Genomic DNA, 17,943 nt, shown 5'->3' on the forward strand with positions numbered 1-17,943 from the left:
GTGTGTATGTGACAGATAGGGGTTTATCCTGTGTGTGTGTTTGTGTGTGTGACAGATAGGGGTTTATCCTGTGTGTGTGTGTGACAGATAGGGGTTTATCCTGTGTGTGTGTGTGTGACAGATAGGGGTTTATCCTGTGTGTGTGTGTGACAGATAGGGGTTTATCCTGTGTGTGTGTGTGACAGATAGGGGTTTATCCTGTGTGTGTGTGACAGATAGGGGTTTATCCTGTGTGTGTGTGACAGATAGGGGTTTATCCTGTGTGTGTGACAGATAGGGGTTTATCCTGTGTGTGTGTGTGACAGATAGGGGTTTATCCTGTGTGTGTATGTGACAGATAGGGGTTTATCCTGTGTGTGTGTGTGTGTGACAGATAGGGGTTTATCCTGTGTGTGTGTGTATGTGACAGATAGGGGTTTATCCTGTGTGTGTGTGTGACAGATAGGGGTTTATCCTGTGTGTGTGTGTGTGTGACAGATAGGGGTTTATCCTGTGTGTGTGTGTGTGTGACAGATAGGGGTTTATCCTGTGTGTGTGTGTGTGTGACAGATAGGGGTTTATCCTGTGTGTGTGTGACAGATAGGGGTTTATCCTGTGTGTGTATGTGACAGATAGGGGTTTATCCTGTGTGTGTGTGTGTGTGTGTGACAGATAGGGGTTTATCCTGTGTGTGTGTGTGACAGATAGGGGTTTATCCTGTGTGTGTGTGACAGATAGGGGTTTATCCTGTGTGTGTGTGTGACAGATAGGGGTTTATCCTGTGTGTGTGTGACAGATAGGGGTTTATCCTGTGTGTGTGTGACAGATAGGGTTTATCCTGTGTGTGTGTGTGTGTGACAGATAGGGGTTTATCCTGTGTGTGTGTGTGACAGATAGGGGTTTATCCTGTGTGTGTGTGTGACAGATAGGGGTTTATCCTGTGTGTGTGTGACAGATAGGGGTTTATCCTGTGTGTGTGTGTGTGACAGATAGGGGTTTATCCTGTGTGTGTGTGTGTGTGACAGATAGGGGTTTATCCTGTGTGTGTGTGTGTGACAGATAGGGGTTTATCCTGTGTGTGTGTGTGACAGATAGGGGTTTATCCTGTGTGTGTATGTGACAGATAGGGGTTTATCCTGTGTGTGTGTGTGTGTGTGTGTGTGTGTGTGTGTGTGTGTGACAGATAGGGGTTTATCCTGTGTGTGTGTGTGTGTGTGTGTGTGTGTGTGTGTGTGTGTGACAGATAGGGGTTTATCCTGTGTGTGTGTGTGTGTGTGTGTGTGTGTGTGTGTGACAGATAGGGGTTTATCCTGTGTGTGTGTGTGTGTGTGTGTGTGTGTGTGTGTGTGTGACAGATAGGGGTTTATCCTGTGTGTGTGTGTGTGTGTGTGTGTGTGTGACAGATAGGGGTTTATCCTGTGTGTGTGTGTGTGTGTGTGTGACAGATAGGGGTTTATCCTGTGTGTGTGTGTGTGACAGATAGGGTTTATCCTGTGTGTGTGTGTGACAGAGAGGGGTTTATCCTGTGTGTGTGTGTGACAGATAGGGGTTTATCCTGTGTGTGTGTGACAGATAGGGGTTTATCCTGTGTGTGTGTGTGTGTGACAGATAGGGGTTTATCCTGTGTGTGTGTGTGACAGATAGGGGTTTATCCTGTGTGTGTGTGTGACAGATAGGGGTTTATCCTGTGTGTGTGTGACAGATAGGGGTTTATCCTGTGTGTGTGTGTGTGTGTGTGTGTGTGTGTGTGTGTGTGTGTGTGTGTGACAGATAGGGGTTTATCCTGTGTGTGTGTGTGTGTGTGTGTGTGTGTGTGTGTGACAGATAGGGGTTTATCCTGTGTGTGTGTGTGTGTGTGTGTGTGTGTGTGTGTGTGTGACAGATAGGGGTTTATCCTGTGTGTGTGTGTGTGTGTGTGTGTGTGTGTGTGTGTGTGTGTGTGTGACAGATAGGGGTTTATCCTGTGTGTGTGTGTGTGTGTGTGTGTGTGTGACAGATAGGGGTTTATCCTGTGTGTGTGTGTGTGTGTGTGTGTGTGTGTGTGTGTGACAGATAGGGGTTTATCCTGTGTGTGTGTGTGTGTGTGTGTGTGTGACAGATAGGGGTTTATCCTGTGTGTGTGTGTGTGTGTGTGTGTGTGACAGATAGGGGTTTATCCTGTGTGTGTGTGTGTGTGTGTGTGTGTGTGTGTGTGTGTGACAGATAGGGGTTTATCCTGTGTGTGTGTGTGTGTGTGACAGATAGGGGTTTATCCTGTGTGTGTGTGTGTGTGTGTGTGACAGATAGGGGTTTATCCTGTGTGTGTGTGTATGTGTGTGTGTGTGTGACAGATAGGGGTTTATCCTGTGTGTGTGTGTGACAGATAGGGGTTTATCCTGTGTGTGTGTGTGACAGATAGGGGTTTATCCTGTGTGTGTGTGACAGATAGGGGTTTATCCTGTGTGTGTGTGTGACAGATAGGGGTTTATCCTGTGTGTGTGTGTGTGACAGATAGGGGTTTATCCTGTGTGTGTGTGTGACAGATAGGGGTTTATCCTGTGTGTGTGTGACAGATAGGGGTTTATCCTGTGTGTGTGTGTGTGTGACAGATAGGGGTTTATCCTGTGTGTGTGTGTGTGTGTGTGTGTGTGTGTGACAGATAGGGGTTTATCCTGTGTGTGTGTGTGTGTGTGTGTGTGTGTGTGTGACAGATAGGGGTTTATCCTGTGTGTGTGTGTGTGTGTGTGTGTGTGTGTGTGTGTGTGTGTGTGTGTGTGTGTGTGTGTGTGTGTGTGTGTGACAGATAGGGGTTTATCCTGTGTGTGTGTGTGTGTGTGTGTGTGTGTGTGTGTGTGTGTGTGTTGTGTGTGTGTGTGTGTGTGTGACAGATTGGGGTTTATCCTGTGTGTGTGTGTGTGTGTGTGTGTGTGTGTGTGTGACAGATAGGGGTTTATCCTGTGTGTGTGTGTGTGTGTGTGTGTGTGTGTGTGTGTGTGTGTGTGTGTGACAGATAGGGGTTTATCCTGTGTGTGTGTGTGTGTGTGTGTGTGTGTGTGTGTGTGTGTGTGTGTGTGTGTGTGTGTGTGTGACAGATAGGGGTTTATCCTGTGTGTGTGTGTGTGTGGTGTGTGTGTGTGTGTGTGTGTGACAGATAGGGGTTTATCCTGTGTGTGTGTGTGTGTGTGTGTGTGTGTGTGTGTGTGTGTGTGTGACAGATAGGGGTTTATCCTGTGTGTGTGTGTGTGTGTGTGTGTGTGTGTGTGACAGATAGGGGTTTATCCTGTGTGTGTGTGTGTGTGTGTGTGTGTGTGTGTGTGTGTGTGACAGATAGGGGTTTATCCTGTGTGTGTGTGTGTGTGTGTGTGTGTGTGTGTGTGTGTGTGTGTGACAGATAGGGGTTTATCCTGTGTGTGTGTGTGTGTGTGTGTGTGTGACAGATAGGGGTTTATCCTGTGTGTGTGTGTGTGTGTGTGTGTGTGTGTGTGTGACAGATAGGGGTTTATCCTGTGTGTGTGTGTGACAGATAGGGGTTTATCCTGTGTGTGTGTGTGTGTGTGTGTGTGTGACAGATAGGGGTTTATCCTGTGTGTGTGTGTGTGTGTGTGTGTGTGACAGATAGGGGTTTATCCTGTGTGTGTGTGTGTGTGTGACAGATAGGGGTTTACCCTGTGTGTGTGTGTGACAGATAGGGGTTTATCCTGTGTGTGTGTGTGTATGTGACAGATAGGGGTTTATCCTGTGTGTGTGTGTGTGACAGATAGGGGTTTATCCTGTGTGTGTGTGTGTGTGTGTGTGTGTGACAGATAGGGGTTTATCCTGTGTGTGTGTGTGACAGATAGGGGTTTATCCTGTGTGTGTGTGTGTGTGTGTGTGACAGATAGGGGTTTATCCTGTGTGTGTGTGTGTGACAGATAGGGGTTTATCCTGTGTGTGTGTGTGTGTGTGTGTGTGTGACAGATAGGGGTTTATCCTGTGTGTGTATGTGACAGATAGGGGTTTATCCTGTGTGTGTGTGTGACAGATAGGGGTTTATCCTGTGTGTGTGTGTGTGACAGATAGGGGTTTATCCTGTGTGTGTGTGTGTGTGACAGATAGGGGTTTATCCTGTGTGTGTGTGTGTGTGTGACAGATAGGGGTTTATCCTGTGTGTGTGTGACAGATAGGGGTTTATCCTGTGTGTGTGTGACAGATAGGGGTTTATCCTGTGTGTGTGTGTGTGACAGATAGGGGTTTATCCTGTGTGTGTGTGTGTGACAGATAGGGGTTTATCCTGTGTGTGTGTGTGTGTGTGTGTGACAGATAGGGGTTTATCCTGTGTGTGTGTGTGTGTGTGACAGATAGGGGTTTATCCTGTGTGTGTATGTGACAGATAGGGGTTTATCCTGTGTGTGTGTGTGTGACAGATATGGGTTTATCCTGTGTGTGTGTGTGTGACAGATAGGGGTTTATCCTGTGTGTGTGTGTGTGACAGATAGGGGTTTATCCTGTGTGTGTATGTGACAGATAGGGGTTTATCCTGTGTGTGTGTGTGTGACAGATAGGGGTTTATCCTGTGTGTGTGTGACAGATAGGGGTTTATCCTGTGTGTGTGTGACAGATAGGGGTTTATCCTGTGTGTGTGTGTGTGTGACAGATAGGGGTTTATCCTGTGTGTGTGTGTGACAGATAGGGGTTTATCCTGTGTGTGTGTGTGTGTGACAGATAGGGGTTTATCCTGTGTGTGTGTGTGACAGATAGGGGTTTATCCTGTGTGTGTGTGTGTATGTGACAGATAGGGGTTTATCCTGTGTGTGTGTGTGACAGATAGGGGTTTATCCTGTGTGTGTATGTGACAGATAGAGGTTTATCCTGTGTGTGTATGTGACAGATAGGGGTTTATCCTGTGTGTGTGTGTGACAGATAGGGGTTTATCCTGTGTGTGTGTGTGACAGATAGAGGTTTATCCTGTGTGTGTATGTGACAGATAGGGGTTTATCCTGTGTGTGTGTGTGACAGATAGGGGTTTATCCTGTGTGTGTGTGTGTATGTGACAGATAGGGGTTTATCCTGTGTGTGTGTGTGACAGATAGGGGTTTATCCTGTGTGTGTGTGACAGATAGGGGTTTATCCTGTGTGTGTGTGTGACAGATAGGGGTTTATCCTGTGTGTGTATGTGACAGATAGGGGTTTATCCTGTGTGTGTGTGACAGATAGGGGTTTATCCTGTGTGTGTGTGTGTGTGACAGATAGGGGTTTATCCTGTGTGTGTATGTGACAGATAGGGGTTTATCCTGTGTGTGTGTGTGACAGATAGGGGTTTATCCTGTGTGTGTGTGTGTATGTGACAGATAGGGGTTTATCCTGTGTGTGTGTGACAGATAGGGGTTTATCCTGTGTGTGTGTGACAGATAGGGGTTTATCCTGTGTGTGTGTGTGACAGATAGGGGTTTATCCTGTGTGTGTGTGTGTGTGACAGATAGGGGTTTATCCTGTGTGTGTGTGTGTGTGTGACAGATAGGGGTTTATCCTGTGTGTGTGTGTGACAGATAGGGGTTTATCCTGTGTGTGTGTGTGACAGATAGGGGTTTATCCTGTGTGTGTGTGTGACAGATAGGGGTTTATCCTGTGTGTGTGTGACAGATGTTTATCCTGTGTGTGTGACAGATAGGGGTTTATCCTGTGTGTGTGTGTGTGTGACAGATAGGGGTTTATCCTGTGTGTGTGTGTGACAGATAGGGGTTTATCCTGTGTGTGTGTGTGACAGATAGGGGTTTATCCTGTGTGTGTGTGTGTGACAGATAGGGGTTTATCCTGTGTGTGTGTGTGACAGATAGGGGTTTATCCTGTGTGTGTGTGTGTGTGTGTGTGTGTGTGACAGATAGGGGTTTATCTGTGTGTGTGTGTGTGACAGATAGGGGTTTATCCTGTGTGTGTGTGTGTGACAGATAGGGGTTTATCCTGTGTGTGTGTGTGACAGATAGGGGTTTATCCTGTGTGTGTGTGTGACAGATAGGGGTTTATCCTGTGTGTGTGTGTGTGTGTGACAGATAGGGGTTTATCCTGTGTGTGTGTGTTTGTGTGACAGATAGGGGTTTATCCTGTGTGTGTGTGTGACAGATAGGGGTTTATCCTGTGTGTGTGTGACAGATAGGGGTTTATCCTGTGTGTGTGTGTGTGACAGATAGGGGTTTATCCTGTGTGTGTGTGACAGATAGGGGTTTATCCTGTGTGTGTGTGTGACAGATAGGGGTTTATCCTGTGTGTGTGTGTGACAGATAGGGGTTTATCCTGTGTGTGTGTGACATATAGGGGTTTATCCTGTGTGTGTGTGTGTGTGTGTGTGTGTGTGACAGATAGGGGTTTATCCTGTGTGTGTGTGACAGATAGGGGTTTATCCTGTGTGTGTGTGTGTGACAGATAGGGGTTTATCCTGTGTGTGTGTGACAGATAGGGGTTTATCCTGTGTGTGTGTGTGTGTGACAGATAGGGGTTTATCCTGTGTGTGTGTGTGTGACAGATAGGGGTTTATCCTGTGTGTGTGTGTGACAGATAGGGGTTTATCCTGTGTGTGTGTGTGTGTGACAGATAGGGGTTTATCCTGTGTGTGTGTGTGTGTGACAGATAGGGGTTTATCCTGTGTGTGTGTGTGTGTGTGTGACAGATAGGGGTTTATCCTGTGTGTGTGTGTGTGACAGATAGGGGTTTATCCTGTGTGTGTGTGTGACAGATAGGGGTTTATCCTGTGTGTGTGTGTGTGTGACAGATAGGGGTTTATCCTGTGTGTGTGTGTGACAGATAGGGGTTTATCCTGTGTGTGTGTGTGTGTGTGACAGATAGGGGTTTATCCTGTGTGTGTGTGACAGATAGGGGTTTATCCTGTGTGTGTGTGTGACAGATAGGGGTTTATCCTGTGTGTGTGTGTGTGACAGATAGGGGTTTATCCTGTGTGTGTGTGACAGATAGGGGTTTATCCTGTGTGTGTGTGTGTGTGTGTGTGTGTGACAGATAGGGGTTTATCCTGTGTGTGTGTGACAGATAGGGGTTTATCCTGTGTGTGTGTGTGACAGATAGGGGTTTATCCTGTGTGTGTGTGACAGATAGGGGTTTATCCTGTGTGTGTGTGTGACAGATAGGGGTTTATCCTGTGTGTGTGTGTGTGACAGATAGGGGTTTATCCTGTGTGTGTGTGTGACAGATAGGGGTTTATCCTGTGTGTGTGTGTGTGACAGATAGGGGTTTATCCTGTGTGTGTGTGTGTGTGACAGATAGGGGTTTATCCTGTGTGTGTGTGTGTGTGTGTGACAGATAGGGGTTTATCCTGTGTGTGTGTGTGTGACAGATAGGGGTTTATCCTGTGTGTGTGTGACAGATAGGGGTTTATCCTGTGTGTGTGTGTGTGTGTGTGACAGATAGGGGTTTATCCTGTGTGTGTGTGTGACAGATAGGGGTTTATCCTGTGTGTGTGTGTGTGACAGATAGGGGTTTATCCTGTGTGTGTGTGTGACAGATAGGGGTTTATCCTGTGTGTGTGTGTGTGACAGATAGGGGTTTATCCTGTGTGTGTGTGTGACAGATAGGGGTTTATCCTGTGTGTGTGTGTGTGTGACAGATAGGGGTTTATCCTGTGTGTGTGTGTGACAGATAGGGGTTTATCCTGTGTGTGTATGTGACAGATAGGGGTTTATCCTGTGTGTGTGTGTGACAGATAGTGGTTTATCCTGTGTGTGTGTGTGTGACAGATAGGGGTTTATCCTGTGTGTGTGTGTGTGTGACAGATAGGGGTTTATCCTGTGTGTGTGTGTGTGTGACAGATAGGGGTTTATCCTGTGTGTGTGTGTGACAGATAGGGGTTTATCCTGTGTGTGTGTGTGACAGATAGGGGTTTATCCTGTGTGTGTGTGTGACAGATAGGGGTTTATCCTGTGTGTGTGTGACAGATAGGGGTTTATCCTGTGTGTGTGTGTGACAGATAGGGTTTATCCTGTGTGTGTGTGTGTGTGTGTGACAGATAGGGGTTTATCCTGTGTGTGTGTGACAGATAGGGGTTTATCCTGTGTGTGTGTGACAGATAGTGGTTTATCCTGTGTGTGTGTGTGACAGATAGGGGTTTATCCTGTGTGTGTGTGTGACAGATAGGGGTTTATCCTGTGTGTGTGTGTGTGTGTGACAGATAGGGGTTTATCCTGTGTGTGTGTGACAGATAGGGGTTTATCCTGTGTGTGTGTGTGACAGATAGGGGTTTATCCTGTGTGTGTGTGTGACAGATAGGGGTTTATCCTGTGTGTGTGTGTGTGTGACAGATAGGGGTTTATCCTGTGTGTGTGTGTGTGTGTGTGACAGATAGGGGTTTATCCTGTGTGTGTGACAGATAGGGGTTTATCCTGTGTGTGTGTGTGACAGATAGGGGTTTATCCTGTGTGTGTGTGTGACAGATAGGGGTTTATCCTGTGTGTGTGTGTGACAGATAGGGGTTTATCCTGTGTGTGTGTGTGTGACAGATAGGGGTTTATCCTGTGTGTGTGTGTGTGTGTGTGACAGATAGGGGTTTATCCTGTGTGTGTGTGTGACAGATAGGGGTTTATCCTGTGTGTGTGTGTGACAGATAGGGGTTTATCCTGTGTGTGTGTGTGACAGATAGGGGTTTATCCTGTGTGTGTGTGTGTGTGACAGATAGGGGTTTATCCTGTGTGTGTGTGTGTATGTGACAGATAGGGGTTTATCCTGTGTGTGTGTGTGTGTGACAGATAGGGGTTTATCCTGTGTGTGTGTGTGTGTGACAGATAGGGGTTTATCCTGTGTGTGTGTGTGTGACAGATAGGGGTTTATCCTGTGTGTGTGTGTGACAGATAGGGGTTTATCCTGTGTGTGTGTGTGTGACAGATAGGGGTTTATCCTGTGTGTGTGTGTGACAGATAGGGGTTTATCCTGTGTGTGTGTGTGACAGATAGGGGTTTATCCTGTGTGTGTGTGTGTGTGTGACAGATAGGGGTTTATCCTGTGTGTGTGTGTGACAGATAGGGGTTTATCCTGTGTGTGTGTGTGACAGATAGGGGTTTATCCTGTGTGTGTGTGTGTGACAGATAGGGGTTTATCCTGTGTGTGTGTGTGACAGATAGGGGTTTATCCTGTGTGTGTGTGTGTGTGACAGATAGGGGTTTATCCTGTGTGTGTGTGTGTGACAGATAGGGGTTTATCCTGTGTGTGTGTGACAGATAGGGGTTTATCCTGTGTGTGTGTGTGTGACAGATAGGGGTTTATCCTGTGTGTGTGTGTGTGTGACAGATAGGGGTTTATCCTGTGTGTGTGTGTGTGACAGATAGGGGTTTATCCTGTGTGTGTGTGTGACAGATAGGGGTTTATCCTGTGTGTGTGTGTGACAGATAGGGGTTTATCCTGTGTGTGTGACAGATAGGGGTTTATCCTGTGTGTGTGTGACAGATAAGATGATTTTTAAATTTAACCTGAGATTTGATGGCATAGTGTGTAGCAGAAACAATTTACTCTGCATACTCTATTTACTCTGCTTACTTCGCATACTCTATTTACTCTGCATACTCTGTTGACTGCATACTCTGCTTACTCTGCATACTCTTTTTACTCTGCTTACTCTGCATACTCTGATTACTCTGCATACTCTGTTGACTGCATACTCTGCGTACTCTGCATGCTCTGCTTACTCTGCATACTATGTTTACTCTGCATTCGCTGCATACTCTGCATTCGCTGCATACTCTGCGTACTCTGCATGCTCTGCTTACTCTGCATACTATGTTTACTCTGCATTCGCTGCATACTCTGCGTACTCTGCATGCTCTGCTTACTCTGCATACTCTGTATACTCTGCATACTCTGCATACTCTGCATACTATGTTTACTCTGCATTCGCTGCATACTCTGCGTACTCTGCATGCTCTGCTTACTCTGCATACTCTGCATACTATGTTTACTCGGCATACTCTGATTACTCTGCATACTTTGTTGACTCTGCATACTCTGCGTACTCTGCATGCTCTGCTTACTCTGCATACTCTGTATACTCTGCATACTCTGCATACTCTGTATACTCTGCATACTATGTTTACTCTGCATTCGCTGCATACTCTGCGTACTCTGCATGCTCTGCTTACTCTGCTTACTCTGCATACTCTGCATACTATGTTTACTCGGCATACTCTGATTACTCTGCATACTCTGTTGACTCTGCTTACTCTGCATACTCTGTTGACTCTGATGCCTCTGCATACTATGTTGACTCTGCATACTATGTTGACTCTTCATACTCTGATGACTCTGCATACTATGTTGACTCTGCATACTATGTTGACTCTTCATACTCTGTTGACTCTGCATACTATGTTGACTCTGCATACTATGTTGACTCTGCATTCACTGCATACTCTGTATACCCTGCTTACTCTGCATACTCTGCTTACTCTGCATACTCTGTTTACTCTGTTGACTCTGCATACTATGTTGACTCTGCTTACTCTGCATACTATGTTTACTCTGTTGACTGCATACTCTGCGTACTCTGCATGCTCTGCTTACTCTGCATACTATGTTTACTCTGCATTCGCTGCATACTCTGCATACTCTGATTACTCTGCATACTATGTTTACTCTGCATTCGCTGCATACTCTGCATACTCTGATTACTCTGCATACTATGTTTACTCTGCATACTCTGATTACTCTGCATACTATGTTTACTCTGCATTCGCTGCATACTCTGTATACCCTGCTTACTCTGCATACTCTGCATACTCTGTTGACTCTGCATACTATGTTGACTCTGTTGACTCTGCATACTCTGTTGACTCTGCATACTATGTTGACTCTGCTTACTCTGCATACTCTGTTTACTCTGCATACTATGTTTACTCTGCATTTGCTGCATACTCTGTATACCCTGCTTACTCTGCATACTCTGCATACTCTGTTGACTCTGCATACTATGTTGACTCTGTTGACTGCATACTCTGTTGACTCTGCTTACTCTGCATACTCTGTTTACTCTGTTGACTCTGCATACTATGTTGACTCTGCATACTATGTTGACTCTGTTGACTGCATACTCTGTTGACTCTGCTTACTCTGCATACTATATTTACTCTGCATACTCTGCATACTCTGCATACTATGTTTACTCTTTTGACTCTGCTTACTATGTTTACTCTGTTGACTCTGCATACTCTGTTGACTCTGCTTACTCTGCATACTATGTTGACTCTGCTTACTCTGCATACTATGTTGACTCTGCTTACTCTGCATACTATGTTGACTCTGCTTACTCTGCATACTCTGTTTACTCTGATGACTCTGCATACTATGTTGACTCTGTTTACTATGTTTACTCTGTTGACTCTCTCCACACCTGCCTACTGTGTATAACTGTTTGTGTGTGTGTGTGTGTGTGTGTGTGTGTGTGTGTGTGTGTGTGTGTGTGTGTAGGTTTGTGAGTGGCAGCAGGGATGGTACAGCTCGTATCTGGCAGCTCCATCAGCAGGAGTGGAGGAGCATTCTACTGGACATGCAGGCCAAGTTACCAGGGTACACCACACACATACACTACATACTACACACACACACACACACACACACACACACACACACACACACACACACACACACACACACACACACACACACTACATACACACACACACACTACACACTACACACACACACACTCCATTTGTTATACTGTACCAGACAAAAGTTTGAAATCAAAACTATGAAATAACACATATATAATCATGTAGAATCATGTAGTAACATATAGAATCATATAGAATCATGTAGAATCATATAGAATCATGTAGAATCATGTAATAACATGTAGAATCATGTAGTAACATATAGAATCATGTAGAATCATATAGAATCATGTAATAACATGTAGTAACATGTAGAATCATGTAGTAACACGTAGAATCATGTAGTTTTCTGCTCTTTTGCACACCAATATCTCTACCTGTACTTGACCATCTGATCATTTATCACTCCAGTGTTAATCTGCAAAATTGTAATTATTCACCTACCTCCTCATGCCTTTTGCACACAATGTATATAGACTCCCCTTTTTTTCTACTGTGTTATTGACTTGTTAATTGTTTACTCCATGTGTAACTCTGTGTTGTCTGTTCACACTGCTAAGCTTTATCTTGGCCAGGTCGCAGTTGCAAATGAGAACTTGTTCTCTACTAGCCTACCTGGTTAAATAAAGGTGAAATAAAAATAAAAAAATAAAATAAAAGTAACATGTAGAATCATGTAGAATCATGTAGTAACATGTAGAATCATGTAGTAACATATAGAATAATGTAGAATCATATAGAATCATGTAGAATCATGTAATAACATGTAGAATCATGTAGAATCATGTAGTAACATCTAGAATCATGTAGAATCATGTAGAATCATGTAGTAACATGTAGAATCATGTAGAATCATGTAGAATCATGTAGAATCATGTAGTAACATGTAGTAACATGTAGAATCATATAGAATCATGTAATGACATGCAGAATCATGTAGTAACATGTAGTAACATGTAGAATCATGTAGTAACATGTAGAATCATGTAGTAACATGTGAATCATGTAGTAACATGTAGAATCATATGGAATCATGTAGTAACATGTAGAATAAGGGAGTAACATGTAGAATCATGTAGTAACATGTAGAATCATCTAGTAACATGTAGAATCATGTAGCAACATGTAGAATCATATAGTAACATGTATAATCATATGGAATCATGTAGTAACATGTAGAATAAGGGAGTAACATGTAGAATCATCTAGTAACATGTAGAATCATGTAGTAACATGTAGAATCATGTAGCAACATGTAGAATCATATATAATCATATAGTAACATGTAGAATCATGTAGGTCCATATAGAATCATGTAGTAACATGTCAAATCATGTAGAATCATGTAGTAACATGTAGAATCATATAGAATCATATAGTAACATGTAGAATCATGTAGAATCATGTAGTAACATGTAGAATCATGTAGTAACATGTAGAATCATATAGAATCATATAGTAACATGTAGAATCATGTAGGTCCATATAGAATCATGTAGTAATATATAGAATCATATAGAATCACCTAGTAACATGTAGCAACATGTAGAATCATGTAGTAACATGTAGAATCATGTAGTAACTTGTGGTAACATGTAGAATCATATAGAATCATGTAATGACATGTAGAATCATGCAAAATCATGTAGTAACATGTAGATTGATGTAGTAACTTGTAGAATCATGTAGTAACATGTAGAATCATGTAGTAACATGTATGATTATGTAGAATCACGTAGTAACATGTAGAATCATGTAGCAACATGTAGAATCATGTAGTAACATGTAGAATCATGTAGTAACTTGTAGAATCATGTAGTAACATGTAGTAACATGTAGAATCATATAGAATCATGTAATGACATGTAGAATCATGCAGAATCATGTAGTAACATGTAGTAACATGTAGAATCATGTAGTAACATGTAGTAACATGTAGAATCATGTAGTAACATGTAGTAACATGTAGAATGATGTAGTAACTTGTAGCAACATGTAGAATCATGTAGTAACATGTAGAATCATATAGAATCATGTAATGACATGTAGAATCATGCAGAATCATGTAGTAACATGTAGAATGATGTAGTAACTTGTAGCAAAGTGTAGAATCATGTAGTAACATGTAGAATCATGTAGTAACATGTATGATTATGTAGAATCACGTAGTAACATGTAGAATCATGTAGCAACATGTAGAATCATGTAGTAACATGTAGAATCATGTAGTAACTTGTAGAATCATGTAGTAACATGTAGTAACATGTAGAATCATATAGAATAATGTAATGACATGTAGAATCATGCAGAATCATGTAGTAACATGTAGTAACATGTAGAATCATGTAGAATCATGTAGTAACATGTAGTAACATGTAGAATCATGTAGAATCATGTAGTAACATGTAGTAACATGTAGAATGATGTAGTAACTTGTAGCAACATGTAGAATCATGTAGTAACATGTAGAATCATGTAGTAACATGTATGATTATGTAGAATCATGTAGTAACATGTAGAATCATGTAAATCATGTAGTAACATGTAGTAACATGTAGAATCATGTAATAACATGTAGAATCATGTAGTAACATGTAGAATCATGTGGTAACATGTAGTAACATGTATAATCATGTAGTAACATGTAGAATCATGTAGAATAATGTAGAATCATGTTGAATCATGTAGTAACATGTAGAATAATGTAGTAACATGTAGAATCATATACAATCATGTAGTAACATGTAGAATCATGTAGTAACATATAGAATAATGTAGAATCATGTAGAATCATGTAGTAACATGTAGAATAATGTAGTAACATGTAGAATCATATACAATCATGTAGTAACATGTAGAATCATGTAGTAACATATAGAATAATGTAGAATCATTTAGAATCATGTAGTAACATGTAGAATCATGTAGTAACATGTAGAATCATGTAGAATCATGTAGTAACATGTAGAATCATGTAGTAACATGTAGAATAATGTAGTAACATGTAGAATCATGTAGAATCATATAGTAACATGTAGAATCATGTAGTAACATGTAGAATCATGTAGTAACATGTAGAATCATGTAGTTATATGTGAATCATGTAGTAACATGTAGAATCAAATGGAATCATGTAGTAACATGTAGAATCAAATGGAATCATGTAGTAACATGTAGAATCATGTAGTAACATGTAGAATCATTTAGAATCATGTAGTAACATGTAGAATCATGTAGTAACATGTAGAATCATGTAGTAACATGTAGAATCATGTAGTAACATGTAGAATAATGTAGTAACATGTAGAATCATGTAGAATCATGTAGTAACATGTAGAATCATGTAGTAACATGTAGAATCATGTAGAATCATGTAGTAACATGTAGAATCATATAGTAACATGTAGAATCATATAGAATCATGTAGTAACATGTAGAATCATATAGAATCATATAGAATCATATGGAATCATGTAATAACATGTAGAATCATGCAGAATCATGGAGTAACATATAGAATCATGTAGTAACATGTAGAATCATGTAGTAACATGTAGAATAATGTAGTAACATGTAGAATCGTACAGAATCATGTAGTAACATGTAGAATCATGTAATAACATGTAGAATCATATAGTAACATGTAGAATCACATACAATCATGTAGTAACATGTAGAATCATGTAGTAAAATGTAGAATCTTATGGAATCATGTAGTAACATGTAGAATCATGTAGAATCATATGAAATCATGTAGTAACATGTAGAATAATGTAGTAACATGTAGAATCATGTAGTGACATGTAGAATCATGTAGCAACATGTAGAATCATGTAGTAACATGTAGAATCATATGGAATCATTTAGTAACTTGTAGAATCACATATAATCATGTAGTAACATGTAGAATCATGTAGTAACATGTGGATCATGTAGAATCATGTAGCAACATGTAGAATCATGTATTAACATGTAGAATCACATATAATCATGTAGTAACATGTAGAATCATGTAGTAACATGTGAATCATGTAGTAACATGTAGAATCATATGGAATCATATAGAATCATATGGAATCATGTAATAACATGTAGAATCACATATAATCATGTAGTAACATGTAGAATCATGTAGTAACATGTAGAATCATATGGAATCATATAGAATCATATGGAATCATGTAATAACATGTAGAATCATGCAGAATCATGGAGTAACATATAGAATCATGTAGTAACATGTAGAATCATGTAGTAACATGTAGAATAATGTAGTAACATGTAGAATCGTACAGAATCATGTAGTAACATGTAGAATCATGTAATAACATGTAGAATCATATAGTAACATGTAGAATCACATACAATCATGTAGTAACATGTAGAATCATGTAGTAAAATGTAGAATCATGTAGTAACATGTAGAATCATGTAGTAAAATGTAGAATCTTATGGAATCATGTAGTAACATGTAGAATCATATAGAATCATGTAGAATCATATGAAATCATGTAGTAACATGTAGAATAATGTAGTAACATGTAGAATCATGTAGTGACATGTAGAATCATGTAGCAACATGTAGAATCATGTAGTAACATGTAGAATCATATGGAATCATTTAGTAACTTGTAGAATCACATATAATCATGTAGTAACATGTAGAATCATGTAGTAACATGTGGATCATGTAGAATCATGTAGCAACATGTAGAATCATGTATTAACATGTAGAATCATGTAGAATCATGTAGTAACATGTAGAATGATATGGAATCATGTAGTAACATGTAGAATCACATATAATCATGTAGTAACATGTAGAATCATGTAGTAACATGTGAATCATGTAGTAACATGTAGAATCATATGGAATCATGTAGTAACATGTAGAATCATGTAGAATCATAAAGGTTAGTTAAATAAAGGTTATTTATGTAGTTAAATAAAGGTTAAATAAATTTAAAAATGTAATTTATTTTAGATTCTTCAAAGTAGCCACCTTTTGCCTTGATGAAAGCTTTGCACACTCTTGGCATTCTCTCAACCAGGAATGCTTTTCCAACAGTCTCGAGGGAGTTCCGACATATGCTGAGCACTTGTTGGCTGCTTTTCCTTCACTCTGCAGTCCAACTCATCCCAAACCATCTCAATTTGGTTGAGGTCGGGGGACTGTGGAGGCCAAATCATATGATACAGCACTCCATCACTCTCCTTCTTGGTCTAATAGCCCTTACACAGCCTGGAGGTGTATTGGGTCATTGTCCTGTTCACTAAGCGCAAATCATAGTCCCACGAAGTAGTCAAATCAGGTCATAGTCCCACTAAGCTCAAACCAGATGGGATGGCGTATCGCTGCAGAATTCTGTGGTAGCCATTCTGGTTTCCCTCAAGAATTTTCCCTGTATTTAGCACCATCCATCATTCCTTCAATTCTGCCCAGTTTCCTAGTCCCTGCCGATGAAAACACCCCCACAGCATGATGCTGCCACCACCCTGCTTCACTGTGGGGATGATGTTCTCGGGGTGATGAGAGGTGTTGGGTTCGCGCCAGACAGAGCGTTTTCCGTCTTGGCCAAAAAGCACAATTTTAGTTTCATCAGACCAGAGTACCTTCTTCCATATGTTTGGGGAGTCTCCCACATGCCTTTTGGTGAACACCAAATGTGTTTGCTTATTTTCTTTCTTCAAGCAATGGCTTTTTTTCTGGCCACTCTTCCATAAAGCCCTGCTCTGTGGAGTGTACGGCTTAAAGTGGTCCTATGGACAAATACTCCAATCTCCGCTGTTATCTTTGGTCATGGTTATATTTGGTCTCTTTATTGCCTCTCTGATTAATGCCCTCCTTGCCTGGTCTGTGAGTTTTGGTGGGCGGCCCTCTCTTGGCAGGTTTGTTGTATGCCATATTCTTTCATTTTTTAATAATGGATGTAAAGATGCTCCGTGGGATCTTCACAGTTTTGGATACTTTTTTATAACTCAACCCTGATCTGAACTTCTCCACAACTTTGTCCCTGACCTGTTTGGAGAGCTCCTTGGTCTTCATGGTTCTGCTTGCTTGCTGGTGCCCCTTACTTAGTGGTGTTGCAGACTGGGGCGTTTCAGAACAGGTGTATATATACTGAGATCATGTGACAGATCATGTGACACTTAGATTGCACACAGGTGGACATAATTTAACTAATTACAGTGCCTTGCGAAAGTATTCGGCCCCCTTGAACTTTGCGACCTTTTGCCACATTTCAGGCTTCGAACATAAAGATATAAAACTGTATTTTTTTGTGAAGAATTAACAACAAGTGGGACACAATCATGAAGTGGAACAACATTTATTGGATATTTCAAACTTTTTTAACAAATCAAAAACTGAAAAATTGGGCGTGCAAAATTATTCAGCCCCCTTAAATTA

At 41.3% G+C, this 17,943-nt stretch overlaps 1 protein-coding gene across 1 annotated transcript in view; it reads left to right on the forward strand.

Moving 5' to 3' along the window:
* phip (pleckstrin homology domain interacting protein) overlaps nt 1–17,943 on the forward strand; it is a 140,190-nt gene that overhangs the window by 39,507 nt on the left and 82,740 nt on the right. Inside the window, exon 14 of the mRNA XM_064925811.1 lies at nt 11,389–11,487. Within this exon, the coding sequence (XP_064781883.1) occupies nt 11,389–11,487 (99 nt within the window). The remainder of the gene's footprint in view (nt 1–11,388; nt 11,488–17,943) is intronic.

This window comes from Oncorhynchus masou, chromosome 19 (genome assembly GCF_036934945.1).
Source record: "Oncorhynchus masou masou isolate Uvic2021 chromosome 19, UVic_Omas_1.1, whole genome shotgun sequence".
NCBI lineage: Eukaryota > Metazoa > Chordata > Actinopteri > Salmoniformes > Salmonidae > Oncorhynchus > Oncorhynchus masou.